The sequence below is a fragment of the Arachis ipaensis genome, chromosome B10 (genome assembly GCF_000816755.2).
Source record: "Arachis ipaensis cultivar K30076 chromosome B10, Araip1.1, whole genome shotgun sequence".
Lineage (NCBI taxonomy): Eukaryota > Viridiplantae > Streptophyta > Magnoliopsida > Fabales > Fabaceae > Arachis > Arachis ipaensis.
The window spans coordinates 22,876,183-22,889,571 of NC_029794.2; the positions used below are offsets into that span (position 1 = coordinate 22,876,183).

General features: G+C 40.6%; 1 protein-coding gene and 1 pseudogene across 1 annotated transcript; both read right to left on the reverse strand.

Moving 5' to 3' along the window:
- On the reverse strand, window positions 223-3,483 carry LOC107621767. The gene is made up of 4 exons (XM_021114500.1): window positions 3,472-3,483; window positions 2,650-2,877; window positions 2,426-2,541; window positions 223-493 (listed from the first exon to the last, which is right to left on the reverse strand). The coding sequence occupies exons 1-4, from the start codon at window positions 3,481-3,483 to the stop codon at window positions 484-486; spliced, it is 366 nt and encodes a 121-aa protein (XP_020970159.1). The 3' UTR covers window positions 223-483.
- On the reverse strand, window positions 3,395-6,045 carry LOC107621565 (annotated as a pseudogene).

Below are 13,389 nucleotides of genomic sequence, written 5' to 3' on the forward strand. Positions count from 1 at the left end.
GCAAGTAACCATTATTCAGCAACAAAATCATTCTCGCAGCCTGAAAAAATTACATTTGAGTATAGCCGCTTTTGGGTTATTGACATAGCAGAATTACAAAATCTAACCTCACAAATGTAAAACGCTTTCTTCAGTCTCACTTCTAGCTTGTCACCTTGGAACTGATAGACCGAGCTCTCTAGAACAAATGAACAAAGTCTTAGTTAGAAACATCCTGGAGAAAATAAAGAATGCTTACATAAATCAACGAGCCAGAGTGAAAGAACATCAACAGATCAACTTCAAACAACATAAAATTCCTATGGCAACTGGAAGATCTAAGATCCATTAATCCATAGCAATGGTGTTTGTACAATTTTAGTCACAAACATGTATGGACAGTAGACACATTATGAGGTGACTATTATCTATTATTCTCCAAGCGCTTCGGACAGCAAAGAAAAATATCCCACCTTAAGAACAACATGCATGTCTCACGTCCAATCAATTCCATCTGGCGAAAGTAGCAGTTATGTTAACTACCAACCGTATACTTATTTACTATAAAAGGATAATCTGATTTATATAAATTTTAAGCCAAATGTTCTCATCCTAGAATCAGGTTGTTCAATAACAGTCCTTGATTATCTATTCAACATTAATGCACTCCTAATTTCAGTTTCCTTACATTTTTCCTTTCATTTCTTAATATATCCCACCAGTAAATTATGGAGATTTATACCAACAGATCGATAACACAAGAAAGATGTGGTATAACCATCGCGTAGCATGGTTGTTTTATTAATTTGAAGATTTCTTATTAAAATCACATATATGTTATCTGTTAAGGTTAAGGAGCAGCGAAAGTATTGTAATAAATTGACCTCAATGAAAACTTTGGAATCTAATTGTATCCATCACACCAGAATCATCATACTAATTAATGGATGGAAGAAACATTGCGACTAATCCAATGGGACATCAAACCAAAATACAACAAGTACCACAATTTACTAAGTCTTGACCCAATAGATGAGTTTGGCAACAAAAAATGATTAGAAGACGCATGAAATCCTCTTCATATTTAGATTGCTAAGTTCTAAATTGTTTTAACAGTTTTTTCCATGGTTTCCAAATCTCCCTCCACCGCTTCCATTAGACTAAGCATTCATCTTATCCACTCTCCCTTCCTCCTTACAAGGACTTGTATAGGCTTCCTTAACGCATCAAACTGAAATAGATTACCAAAAATACCCCCATCTAATGTTTTAATTGTTCATCACATTTATTACATTTTAAGTACATGAAAAATATCAAAGAACTAGTCATTTGGGGTTTTCTAAAGGAAATCACCAGACCTCTTTCAAAGAACAATTGATTGCAAGTGCAAGATACTCAACCTCAAGGCCTTAGCAAGAAAATATTGAGTGAAGAAAAAGGAATGAATGTTGTCAATTATTCTAGAAATGATGCTTAAATTGACTTCACAATTTTCACTCGTAAAACTTCTTAATTTCAGTTTTCAGTTTTCAGTTTTCAATTCCAAAACAAAAGAAAACAGGAGGGCATTACTGCACATGAAAATATGAAATCCATTATCCTAACGTACATTTTGTGAAAAAAGCACAACATTTTTATGAAACAGATATGGCTGTATTATAAGATTGCTAAAGAGATTATTATTAAATGTTAAAAGAACACTTAATCTTTTCATACTTGGTAATGAGGCAGTAGGTCAAAAGTGACTGGTCCTGCAAGCTCCCAATTATCTATGTGCCTGCAGGAACCAAATTTTATAGTTAGTTGATAACATCGCATTCACTTTGTACTTTTTGGCATTCAAACTGTTTTATACACAAAACCAATCTACCCAGCTAACAATGCCCCCACTATAAATTAGAGTCAAATTAGACCATGCGTGAGGCTGTTCCACCTTCCAAAACATTTAAAAATGTTCTAGATAGATTGAGCAGAGACACACTACATTTCAAGATTGTGGTAGAAACCAATAAGAGGATCCAGTGGTTCAACAAAGTCCAAAAACCCAATGCAACTTTCTATCAACTCACAGTAGAAAATCTTGATTTCATCCGAGCAATCTATCTAACGCTTTCCATGTAACTACTGTTGGTTCATCCGTATTGTAGTAGCTCGATTCTTAAATAATAAACATACATTCCTTTAGTCCATATATAACAATGTCTTTTCCACTTCAAGAGCTTATTGTGTTTTCAGATTTCCTCCTTCTATGTTTAGAGCAGCATATTAGGAAGGGGAAAAAATGCATCTTTCATCAAAGCTAATCCAATATCTAAACATGTTACTCAGTACAATTCACAGAGAAATTTCAATCTATGAAGCAAGGAAACTAGCAACTCACAGTTGAAGAATTTTTATGGAGGAAAAAGTAAGTATTATAGGCTGGGAGAGGTGCAGCAGAGAGTACCCTGTGATAGCACTCGGCAGCTCCGAGATGTTCTCAGGCATGACGTCATCCTCGCCGTCGCAACCGCACTTTGCAGTGGCAGCATCGACTGCGCGCATCTCAGTTCCGGAGCAACCCTACAACAACAATCACAACGAGAACAACACTGGAATAAAAATTTCGAGCTTTTGAGGAGTTAGTTTTCCTTGGGAACTTGGAAAATAACGACACAGTGGAAAAGAAACCTGGTTAAAATGGATCGGCGAAGAGGAGAAGTAGTGGTGGCGGTGTTGGTGGCTGAGTTGGAGAAGGATGAAGAGCGAAGAGTGGATTTGATGGTTGATTTTATGGAAGAAAATGAAGCTGCTCTTTGCGCGATTCTGCTGCACGCTGAAGCCATTTATGAAGAGGATCGTGAGAACGGTAACAGCGCGATGCAAAGGGTTTATGGTTTTGCGTCTTGCACTGTTGCACTTGCACCACAACGTTGATGCTCATTTTTTTTATTCCTTAATCCTTATTATACACACCTATTTTTTTGCATGATCAGACTCACAACGCAAAAAGTACGTGACGATATGTAATTGGATACTTAAATTGATATTTCAATACAAAAATTTGGAAACCAAAATGTCAAATTCTAATAAATATTATCCACTGAAGAAAATAGTTTGACGGGGATAACTTAAATATATGAAGTCTAACCTAGTATATGATACATTAAAAAAGTTAGTTATTGAAATCCGATGAAAAATATTAATATGTTAACGTGATGAATTATGCACTAAAATTAGTCGGTCATAACATTGAAATTACAATGTCAACTTTCTATGCTCTTTCCAATCATGTAAATATGTGCAATTATTGTACACAGAAATTATTCAATTACTCCTCTGATAACTTTGTTGTTCCAATTTTCCCAAAATAATAATGGCAAATTAATTTCCATCAAATCCATACTTTAGTGTAACAAGGGAAAAAGGTTTGGTACAAGAGAGTAAACCTTAAAAGTATGCATTCCAACATGCAAGTTTCACAAACTACTGATGAAAATAATAACCAAATACCCCTTGAAACATTTTTATGCTAAACTGGTCTCTTATAGAAATAGGCAACAAAAGAATGAACTCAGTTGTAGACCATATACTTCGGAGTTGCACTGAGCTTCTGGTATCCCTTGATCACTTTGTTTACTGCTCAAGGAAGTCCTTCTCTGTTACAGTCTTCGTTCTGGCCCGGATTCCGTACATATCGGCTTCGGTGCACACACTCCTTATATCAGCTCCTGAAGATAAACAAGAAAATCAATGTCTACTAGCAACCGAGAATGGAGCACAATGGAACCACAGAGTTATCAAATTTGCTCAAGAAACATTCAAGTATTTCTCAGTGTGGCTGGAGGGCTTGAAAAACAACAGAAACTGGAACATGAAATATAGATAATGCCGAAATAGAAATGCATTAACAGTATGGGCCTAAGTTAAGAATACTATCCACAATGCTGAGATACTTAACAGTGCTAGTGTGGTTAAAAAGTATGGGCCAAAATTAAGAATCGCCAAGTTTTAGAGGAATTCTCACCAGTGGAATTCGGGCAAATCCGAGCTAGAAGTTCGCAACGGATGTCCCTTTCGCAGTTCATGGTTCTTGTGTGAATCTTGAATATCTGCGTCCTACTTTCTAAATCAGGAAGACCAAATTCCACTTTACGTTACAATCGTCCAGGCCGTAGTAGTGCCGGATCTAGTGTGTCGGGTCTAACAAAAAAGCCATAAATGATCAGACATCTAGCACCTTACAGGGTTTGAAAATAACAAATTTAAGTGCATACTTGATCATTCTCATCAAAACATCTATAAAAACATTGAAATAAAGGGGGAAAATAATTTGATGGGCAAATCAACCAACCTGTTGGTTGCCATGAGAACTTTGATGTTTCCACGAGCATCAAACCCATCAAGCTGATTCACAATTTCAAGCATTGTGCGCTGAACCCCATTGTCACCACCGACACCATCATCAAACCTTGCACCAGCAATTGCATCAACTTCATCAAAAAAGACAATGCAAGCATTCTTTGAACGAGCCATCTGCAGGAGATAACAATTTTAGTTGAATGATATATCAAACAATGATCAAAAGCTAAACACGGGTCCTAGGAAAATATTTACCAGAAATAGTTCCCAAACCATCCGAGCTCCCTCACCAACATATTTCTGAACCAGTTCACTTCCAATAACCCTTATAAAACAAGCATCAGTCATATTAGCCACAGCCCTTGCTAGAAGTGTTTTGCCAGTTCCCGGGACAATAACAAAGAACTCCCTTTGGAGGGTCAATTCCAAGCTTGACAAATTTCTCTGGATGAAGCATAGGAACTTCAACGACCTAGAAAGGAAATTAATAATTTAGTGCCACGTAATATAATTTATTTCCTTTATTATAATTTAGAAAATGGAGAATTTGTAGTATTTACTTCTCGCATCTTTTCAATCTGCTCCTTACAACCACCAACATCATTATATGTCACATCAGGCTTCTCTTCAACCATCATCATGGTAACACTCGGATCAATCTTTGGTGGCAAAAGGAATTTGAATCTGATATTTGTTTCTATCAACCCTGCAATTATAATATGAAGGTCAAACAAACAGCACACATGACAATAAAGTTCCTCTTTTTTACATGGTTATTATTAAATTTACTGATAAAAGACATACCCAACACACATCCCTTCCTCTATGTCAGTGGGGGAAACTTTGTCACCAAGGCCAACAACAAACTGTCATCAATAAAGCAAAAGGAACATTAGACCCAATTTCAAGAAATGAACAAAATGAAGAAACTTGGCATCACATTTGGATTTCATAATGCTTGCAAATCATTGAGATGCAAGTTATGTTCATCAAGTGAAGCTGAACATCTTGAAAACAAATAAATTATCCGAAAATAGGTAACAGTATAGGCACCTTAGCAATCTGTTTCACATTGATAACATATTTAGCATCTTCGGAGTTTGGATTTATAATCTTTGTGCACCTTGCCACCTGTTAAACAAATAACAATAGTTAAAAATTGTATGAAATTTAAAACATACGAAGAAAATCAATCCCACCCGCTCCCCAACTGCCAAAAAAAAAAGGACCTGAAGAGGCTACTCCTCCTGCATCATTTGCTTATCAGACACAAGATCCCACTGGCTTGGTGCGGCTAAACCAGTATCAGATTCCTTGATACCTATTACCACAAGAGGAGGCTAACATCTAAGACACTGAAAATGTAAACAGCAATGAAAATGGCAGATGTTCATTTCTTGAGACCAGTTTACTTTGATGAATGGGCACAAACTAATGACACCACTTATGTGGAAGACGTGATAAATTTCGGGATAGGAGAAGGATACTAAATTAACAACCATTTATAGTCATCAAAACGGGAAACAAAGATAATCAGCAACAGCTACATCTTGATTCAACTTACTTTAATTTAGCAACTTACTTTAATTTAACAACAAAATGCAACTTACTTTAATTTAGCAACAGAAAGATCTACCAAGAAACTAAGATGTGCAGTAACAAGCTAAATATTTTGCACATACCACATAAGTCATTCACTTTCTTTGCCATATCTTTGATTTACTTGTCAACTTTTTTGATACTTGTGGAGTATGGTCCCAAACCCTGCATACATAAAATATATTGTCGAAGTCTGTTTGAAACACACCAACGATGAGAAAACCAATGATCAAGGAAAAGCATTTTTGGTGAACAACAATATAGAGAATCCAAGAGGAAGTCAAGCATCAACAAATGAGGAAACCATCTCTGTATCAAAGTATTACTTATTTTCCTTTAAACTATGGAAGAAAGACATTCAACAACTTACACATGAATTGACAAATCAGAAAATGCTCTTTTTAAACAATAGCATTCAAGCTTTTCTCAATAGGAAGATTCAGCTGCATGAATCAGAAAGTGCCATAGTGCCCTATTGTAAACCATATATATAGTTAAACCATCAAAATCTAGACCTTTTTCTTAAAAAACAATTTTGCTTATAACTTATCATGGTCTTATTCTACCTTAAGCCATTGAGCTACCATATACCTTAATTGTAACTAAATTCTCTGATTGGGCACCCTCATTATCTTTTCAAGCTAGATACAACTAAAATCTCAAATTTACATAACCATTACAAAAAACAACACACAAATCCCAATCAGCAACCTAAAAACCCTTGGCATCCAAAAAGCTCACAATCGCAGGAATATCAAATTTTTTCAAAATAAATATAAAATTCAATCATTTCGAATTTTATACATATTAATAATATAAAAAAAATAATAAATTACCATTTGTATCCATAAAATATATAAATACTGACAAATGTATCCATATAAAAATAAAACGACAATTGTAACCACGGAAGATGGTCGTCGTGTGCCAAAAGTACCCGGACGTTGGTTAAGCCATTTGTCTGTTAGGCTACTTTTGGCACACATAAGCCATCTTCTGTGTCGTTTTATTCTTATATGGATACATTTGTTAGCGTCTATATCTTTCATGAATACAAATGGTAATTTATTCAAATAAAAAACTAATACTCTAAATTATTAAACTAACTAATTAGTTTTAGTGGTTATTCATTTATTGTAAGTCATTACATAAAGAAGATTGTGGATTCAACTCTCACTTCCTTTATTATATACCTAGTTTTTATAAAATATGTGTTATATATGAAGTACGGATAGAGTAGAGTATGATAGAATACACCCTAAACTCATATCTTACTCGCAGATCGAATAACCTACTGTTCATACCCTGACCCAACGCTAAGGCCCAGGACCCAAGTAAAAAGGCCCAACCCAAAGGGTTGACCTCACCCAGTACCAATCTTCGTCTTAGGAAGTCGGTACTCGTCACGACTTGCTCTAAAGAAGTCGGGAACGAGGGTTAGCTGGCAGATAGGCACTCATTTGAATAAATAACTGCCCCTAGAATCTCTCTACCCACTTCCACAAGCCATATCTTAACTTCCCTAAGATAAAGGGACGGTTAACACCCTAAAAAAGTGGCACTACTCCAACGGTGGTTATTGGTTCACCACTATAAATACACTGACACTTCTCAGGTATCTCTAAGTCCCAATACTCTCTAGACCTGTTAACACTCTTGCTAACTTAGGCATCGGAGTGTCTTTGCAGGTACCACCCCCCATTCTTTCGCATGCACAAGTCGGACGGAGGGCGCCGAGTTGCAGATCCACTTGAGATCCTCCTCCTTCATACGTTTGGGCCAACCAACGCCGTCCAGCCCATTAATCTCTGGTTACCCATCATAACATTGGCGCCGTTGCTGGGGACCCGAGAGATCAACCAGTGATGGCGGATAGATCCCCTGAAGAGGGTCATGTAGAGACAGATTCTGAACAAGAGAATCTGAACACCGGAAACAATGAGGTAGACCTGACCCTTCACCAGGAAGCCAATGACCAACACAGGGAAGGCACCTCCGGAATACAAAATCCGAAGGTGAATTCTTCAGAAGGGCGCGAATCAGAGATAGAGGGACCATCCCATGCAACTGAGCTCATGGGATTAGTCCACAGTCGCCTCGAACAGTTAGAACAGGAACGGGAGCGACAAAAGGAAACTGAAAAGAACCTAAAAGAGGAGATGGAGCGACGAAAAGAGTTAGAAAGAAAACTCTTAAAGTTAGAATCCTCCCTCAAAGGTCAGAACTCCCGTGACGGTAGAGAAGAGTCGCCCCTAGGGGGGAAGATCCTTTTAGTGAGGACATAATGAGGGCAAAAGTTCCGAGAAACTTTAGAAGCCCCGATATGGACCTCTACGACGAAACCACTGATCCGAAGCATCACTTGAGCAATTTTAAAAGTCGGATGTATCTGGCTGATGCTTCTGATGCTACGCGATGCAAAGCTTTCCCGACAACCTTGTTGAAAGCGGCGATGAAGTGGTTCGACAGCCTCCCCCCGAGGTCGGTTACTAGTTTTGAAGACCTCTTAAGGAAGTTCTTGATGAGGTTCTCTATCCAGAAAGACAAAGTAAAACATGCACCAAGCCTCCTGAGAATAAAGCAGGAGGTCGGAGAATCCTTACGAGCCTGTATAGAAAGGTTCAACAAAGCATGTTTAGAGATTCAAGACCTGCCCACAAAGGCAGTCATAATGGGGTTAGTCAATGGGCTTAGAGAAGGTCCCTTCTCACAGTCCATATCCAAAAGACACCCCATCTCTTTAAGCGATGTGCAGGAAAGAGCTGAAAAGTACATCAACATGGAGGAAAATGCTAAGCTGGGAGACCTGAGTTGGCGACCTGGGCACCCTCCCTCAACAAAAGAGAGGGAGAGGGAAACCAAGAAGAAGGAAGAACTCGGTCTCGATAGACCAAGAAAATATCACTCTTATACTCCTCTAAAAGTCTCCATAGTGGATGTATACAGAGAGATTTGTAATACGGAAAGGCTGCCACCCCCCAGACCCATTAAAAATAAAAAAAGGGGGAGCCGCAACGACTACTGTGAGTACCATAAGATATATGGTCACTCCACAAATGACTGCTACGACCTTAAAAATGTGATAGAAAAGCTGGCTAGGGAAGGTCGGCTCGACAGATATCTCATAGAAAGGTCGGATAGTCATGGGAAGAGAAAGCGAGATGATACGGATAGAAGAGACCCAGCACCACAGACTCCGGAGAGACATATCCACATGATCTCAGGAGGGTTCGCGGGAGGGGGACTCACCAAATCCTCTCGCAAAAGGCATCTCAAGAGAGTCTACCAGGTCGGAGGAGAGTCATCCGACCTCCCTACTATTTCATTCACGAAAGAAGATGGGCAAGGAATAATCCCTGGACATGATGATCCAGTGGTAATAACTATGATCCTGGCGAATGCCCATCTCCATAGAACCCTAGTGGACCAAGGAAGCTCAGCGGACATCCTTTTTAAGCCCGCTTTTGATAAACTAGGGTTGGATGAGAAAGAGTTGAGAGCTTACCCCGACACCTTATACGGATTAGGCGACACGCCAATAAAGCCACTGGGATTTTTGCCCCTCCACACCACTTTTGGAAAAGGGGAAAAATCAAAAACTCTGAGTATAGACTTCATAGTCATCGATGTAGGGTCAACATATAATGCTTTAATCGGCAGAGCTACCCTTAATCGACTCGGAGCGGTGGTATCCACTCCTCACCTTTGTATGAAATTTTCGACCCAGCGGGGATAGCAACGGTAAGGGGGGACCAGAAATTGGCAAGGAAACGCTACAATGAAAGCCTAAACCTGAGGGGAAAGGGCTGAGAAATCCACACAATAGAGCTCGGAGGTGCAAGGGTTAGAGAAGAGCTACGACCACAGCCAGGAGGAAAAACCGAAGAGATACAGGTCGGCGAAGAAGAAGGAAAAGTCACTCACATAGGAGCCAACCTAGGGGAAACCCTAAAACAAGGGTTGACTAAGCTCCTAAGAGATAACTCCGATCTCTTCGCCTGGAAGGCCTCCGACATGCCAGGAATAGACCCCAAGCTCATGTCCCACAGGCTTTCGGTCTACTCGGGGTCCCGACCTGTACAACAAAGAAGACGCAAGCTCGGCCCGGAACGAGCCCTGGTAGTAGAAGAGCAAGTACAGGCACTCCTAGAAGCTGGCTTCATCAGAGAAGTCAAGTACCCAACATGGCTAGCCAATGTAGTGCTAGTCAAAAAACAAAATGGCAACTAGAGAATGTGTGTCGACTATACCGACTTAAATAAGGCCTGTCCCAAGGACCCTTATCCACTGCCAAGCATTGATACCCTAGTAGACTCCAGCTCGGGGTATCAATACTTATCATTCATGGACGCCTACTCGGGATATAACCAAATCCCGATGTATGTGCCAGACCAGGAGAAGACATCATTCATCACACCCAGAGCTAATTTCTGCTACGTGGTCATGCCATTTGGATTGAAAAATGCAGGGGCCACATACCAGAGGTTGATGAATAAGGTGTTCACCTCTCACCTGGGAAGCCTAATGGAAGTATACGTCGACGACATGTTGGTGAAAACCGAAAAAGAAGTCGACCTCTTGTCAGATCTCTCACGAGTCTTTGACACCATAAGGTTACACGGGATGAGACTAAATCCCGCAAAGTGTGCCTTAGTGGTAGAGGCAGGAAAATTTCTAGGGTTTATGCTGACACAAAGAGGGATCGAAGCAAATTCCGATAAGTGTAGAGCTATCCTGGAGATGAAAAGCCCGACTTGTTTAAGAGAGGTCCAACAACTGAATGGCCGACTTGCAGCCCTCTCCAGATTTTTGGCAGGATCGGCACTAAAATCCCTTCCGCTGTTCTCCCTATTGAGAAAGGGATGTCAGTTCGAATGGACTCCTGAATGCGAGGAGGCGTTCTAGGAGTTCAAAAGATTCTTGAGCCAACCTCCTATTCTAACTCGACCTATAGCTGGAGAAGACCTCGTCCTATACCTATCTGTAGCAAACAAGGCCGTCTCATCGGCCCTGATAAGAGAAGACGAGGCCGGTCAGCACCCAGTATATTTCATCAGTAAAGTTCTACAAGGCCCTGAGCTAAGGTACCACAAACTAGAGAAGTTTGCCTACTCCTTAGTAATAGCCTCACGAAGACTACGGCCTTACTTTCAAGCTCACACAATAAAAGTCCGCACGAACCAACCCATGAAGCAAATCCTCCAAAAGACGGATGTTGCAGGGAGAATGGTTCAATGGGCAATAGAGCTCTCCGAGTTCGACTTGAAGTATGAAACTCGGATGGCGATTAAAGCCCAGTGCCTCATCGACTTCATTGCAGAATACGCAGGAGACCAAGAGGAGAAACCAACTACATGGGAACTCTATGTAGATGGATCCTCAAACAAAACAGGAAGCGGTGCAGGCATAATACTGGTGGATGAAAGAGGAACCCAGATAGAGGTCTCCCTCAAATTTGAATTCCCAGCTTCAAATAATCAGGCAGAGTATGAAGCCTTGATTGTTGGATTGAAGCTGGCGGAAGAAGTGGGCGCTACAAAGGTGATGATATACAGCGACTCACAAGTGGTGACCTCCCAGATAAGTGGAGAGTATCAAGCAAAGGACCCAAATATGAAAAGGTATTTGGAAAAAACTCTGGAACACCTTGGGCGCTTTGCAGAAACCAAGGTCAAACACATAACTCGGAATTTAAATAGCAGAGCAGACGCCCTATCCAAGTTAGCAAGTACCAAGCCAGGAGGGAATAACAGAAGCCTGATCCAGGAAACTCTCCAGGAACCCTCCGTGGTAAAAGTAGAAGACAAGCAAGAGGTCCTTGAGGTAGTCGGACTAAACCTCGGATGGATGAACCCCTTGGTCAAATACATGAAGTTCGACATCCTTCCCAAGGAGGAGAAAGAGGCTAAGAAAATCCATAGGGAAGCACAATACTACACCTTGGTGAAAAATATTCTCTACAGGAGGGGGATATCAACACCATTGTTAAAGTGCGTACCGACCTCAAAAACCACCGAGGTGTTAGAAGAAGTCCATAGTGGGATCTGCGGAAATCATCTCGGGGCAAGGTCATTAGCCAGGAAAGTAATCCGAGCTGGATTCTACTGGCCAACCTTGCAGAAAGATGCCACAGAATTCGTGAAAAAATGCCAGCCATGTCAGATGCATGCAAATTTCCACGTGGCTCCCCTGGAGGAACTCATCAGTATCACTTCTCCATGGCCCTTTGCAAAATGGGGAATGGATTTGTTAGGTCCTTTTCCCCAGGCGCCAGGACAAGTCAGATACCTGATCGTGTGAATAGATTATTTCACAAAGTGGATAGAAGCAGAACCATTGGCCACCATCACCGCCCAAAGAAGTCGGAGGTTCCTCTACAAAAATATCATCACAAGGTATGGGATACCCTATTCCATTACTACAGATAATGGAACCCAGTTCACCGACTCTACCTTTAGAAGCCTAGTAGCCAGTATGAAAATCAAGCACCAGTTCACCTCGGTGGAACACCCGCAAGCCAATGGGAAAGCGGAGGCAGCCAACAAAGTCATACTGGCAGGGCTAAAGAAAAGGCTACAAGATGCAAAAGGAGCTTGGGCTGAAGAGCTCCCACAAGTGCTATGGGCTTACAGGACGACCCCCCAATCCGCCACTGGAGAAACACCATTCCGACTAGTTTATGGCGGAGAAGCCATGATCCCAATAGAAGTCAACGAGCAAAGCCCAAGAGTGATTCTCCATGACGAGATCGGAAATATACAGGGGCACAAAGAGGAGCTCGACTTGCTCCCCGAAATCCGAGAGAAAGCCCAGATAAGAGAAGCAGCGTTGAAGCAAAGGATGACTACAAGGTACAACAAAAAAGTCATTCGAAGAGCATTCGCCCCGAACGACTTGGTCTTGATCAGAAACGACATTGGAGTCAACAAATCAGGGGAAGGAAAGCTCGCTGCAAATTGGAAGGGACCTTACAAAATTAATGAGGTCTTAGGAAAAGGTTATTATAAGGTGACCGACTTAAACGGCACCAAGTTACCAAGGTCGTGGCATGCTTGTAACATGAAAAGGTACTATAGCTAAAAGCGAACTCTACTCCCTGATGTACTCTTTTACCAACTTCATGATTTTTTCCCAAAACCAAAGGGTTTTTTCTGGAGAAGGGTTTTTAACGAGGCATCATAGTATGGGCTAAGGGAAATAGACTGTCAAAAATCCTTAGCAGCAATAAAGTACCTCCCCAATTAATAAAGATCTTTTTACAAATATCTCTTAAATTCCTTTGTTGTTTTCTCTTTCTACGAAACGCGCCGACTTAAGCTCCACAAAACGTGAAAATCCCATGAACCGACCTAGATGGTCGTCAGGATAAAACGACGAGGTACAAGTCGGTGTAAAGAGGTTATAATAGGTGATCGTAAGAAACTCGGGAACATTCCGACTCATAAGTCGAAATGAAAAGACCGAGTAGAA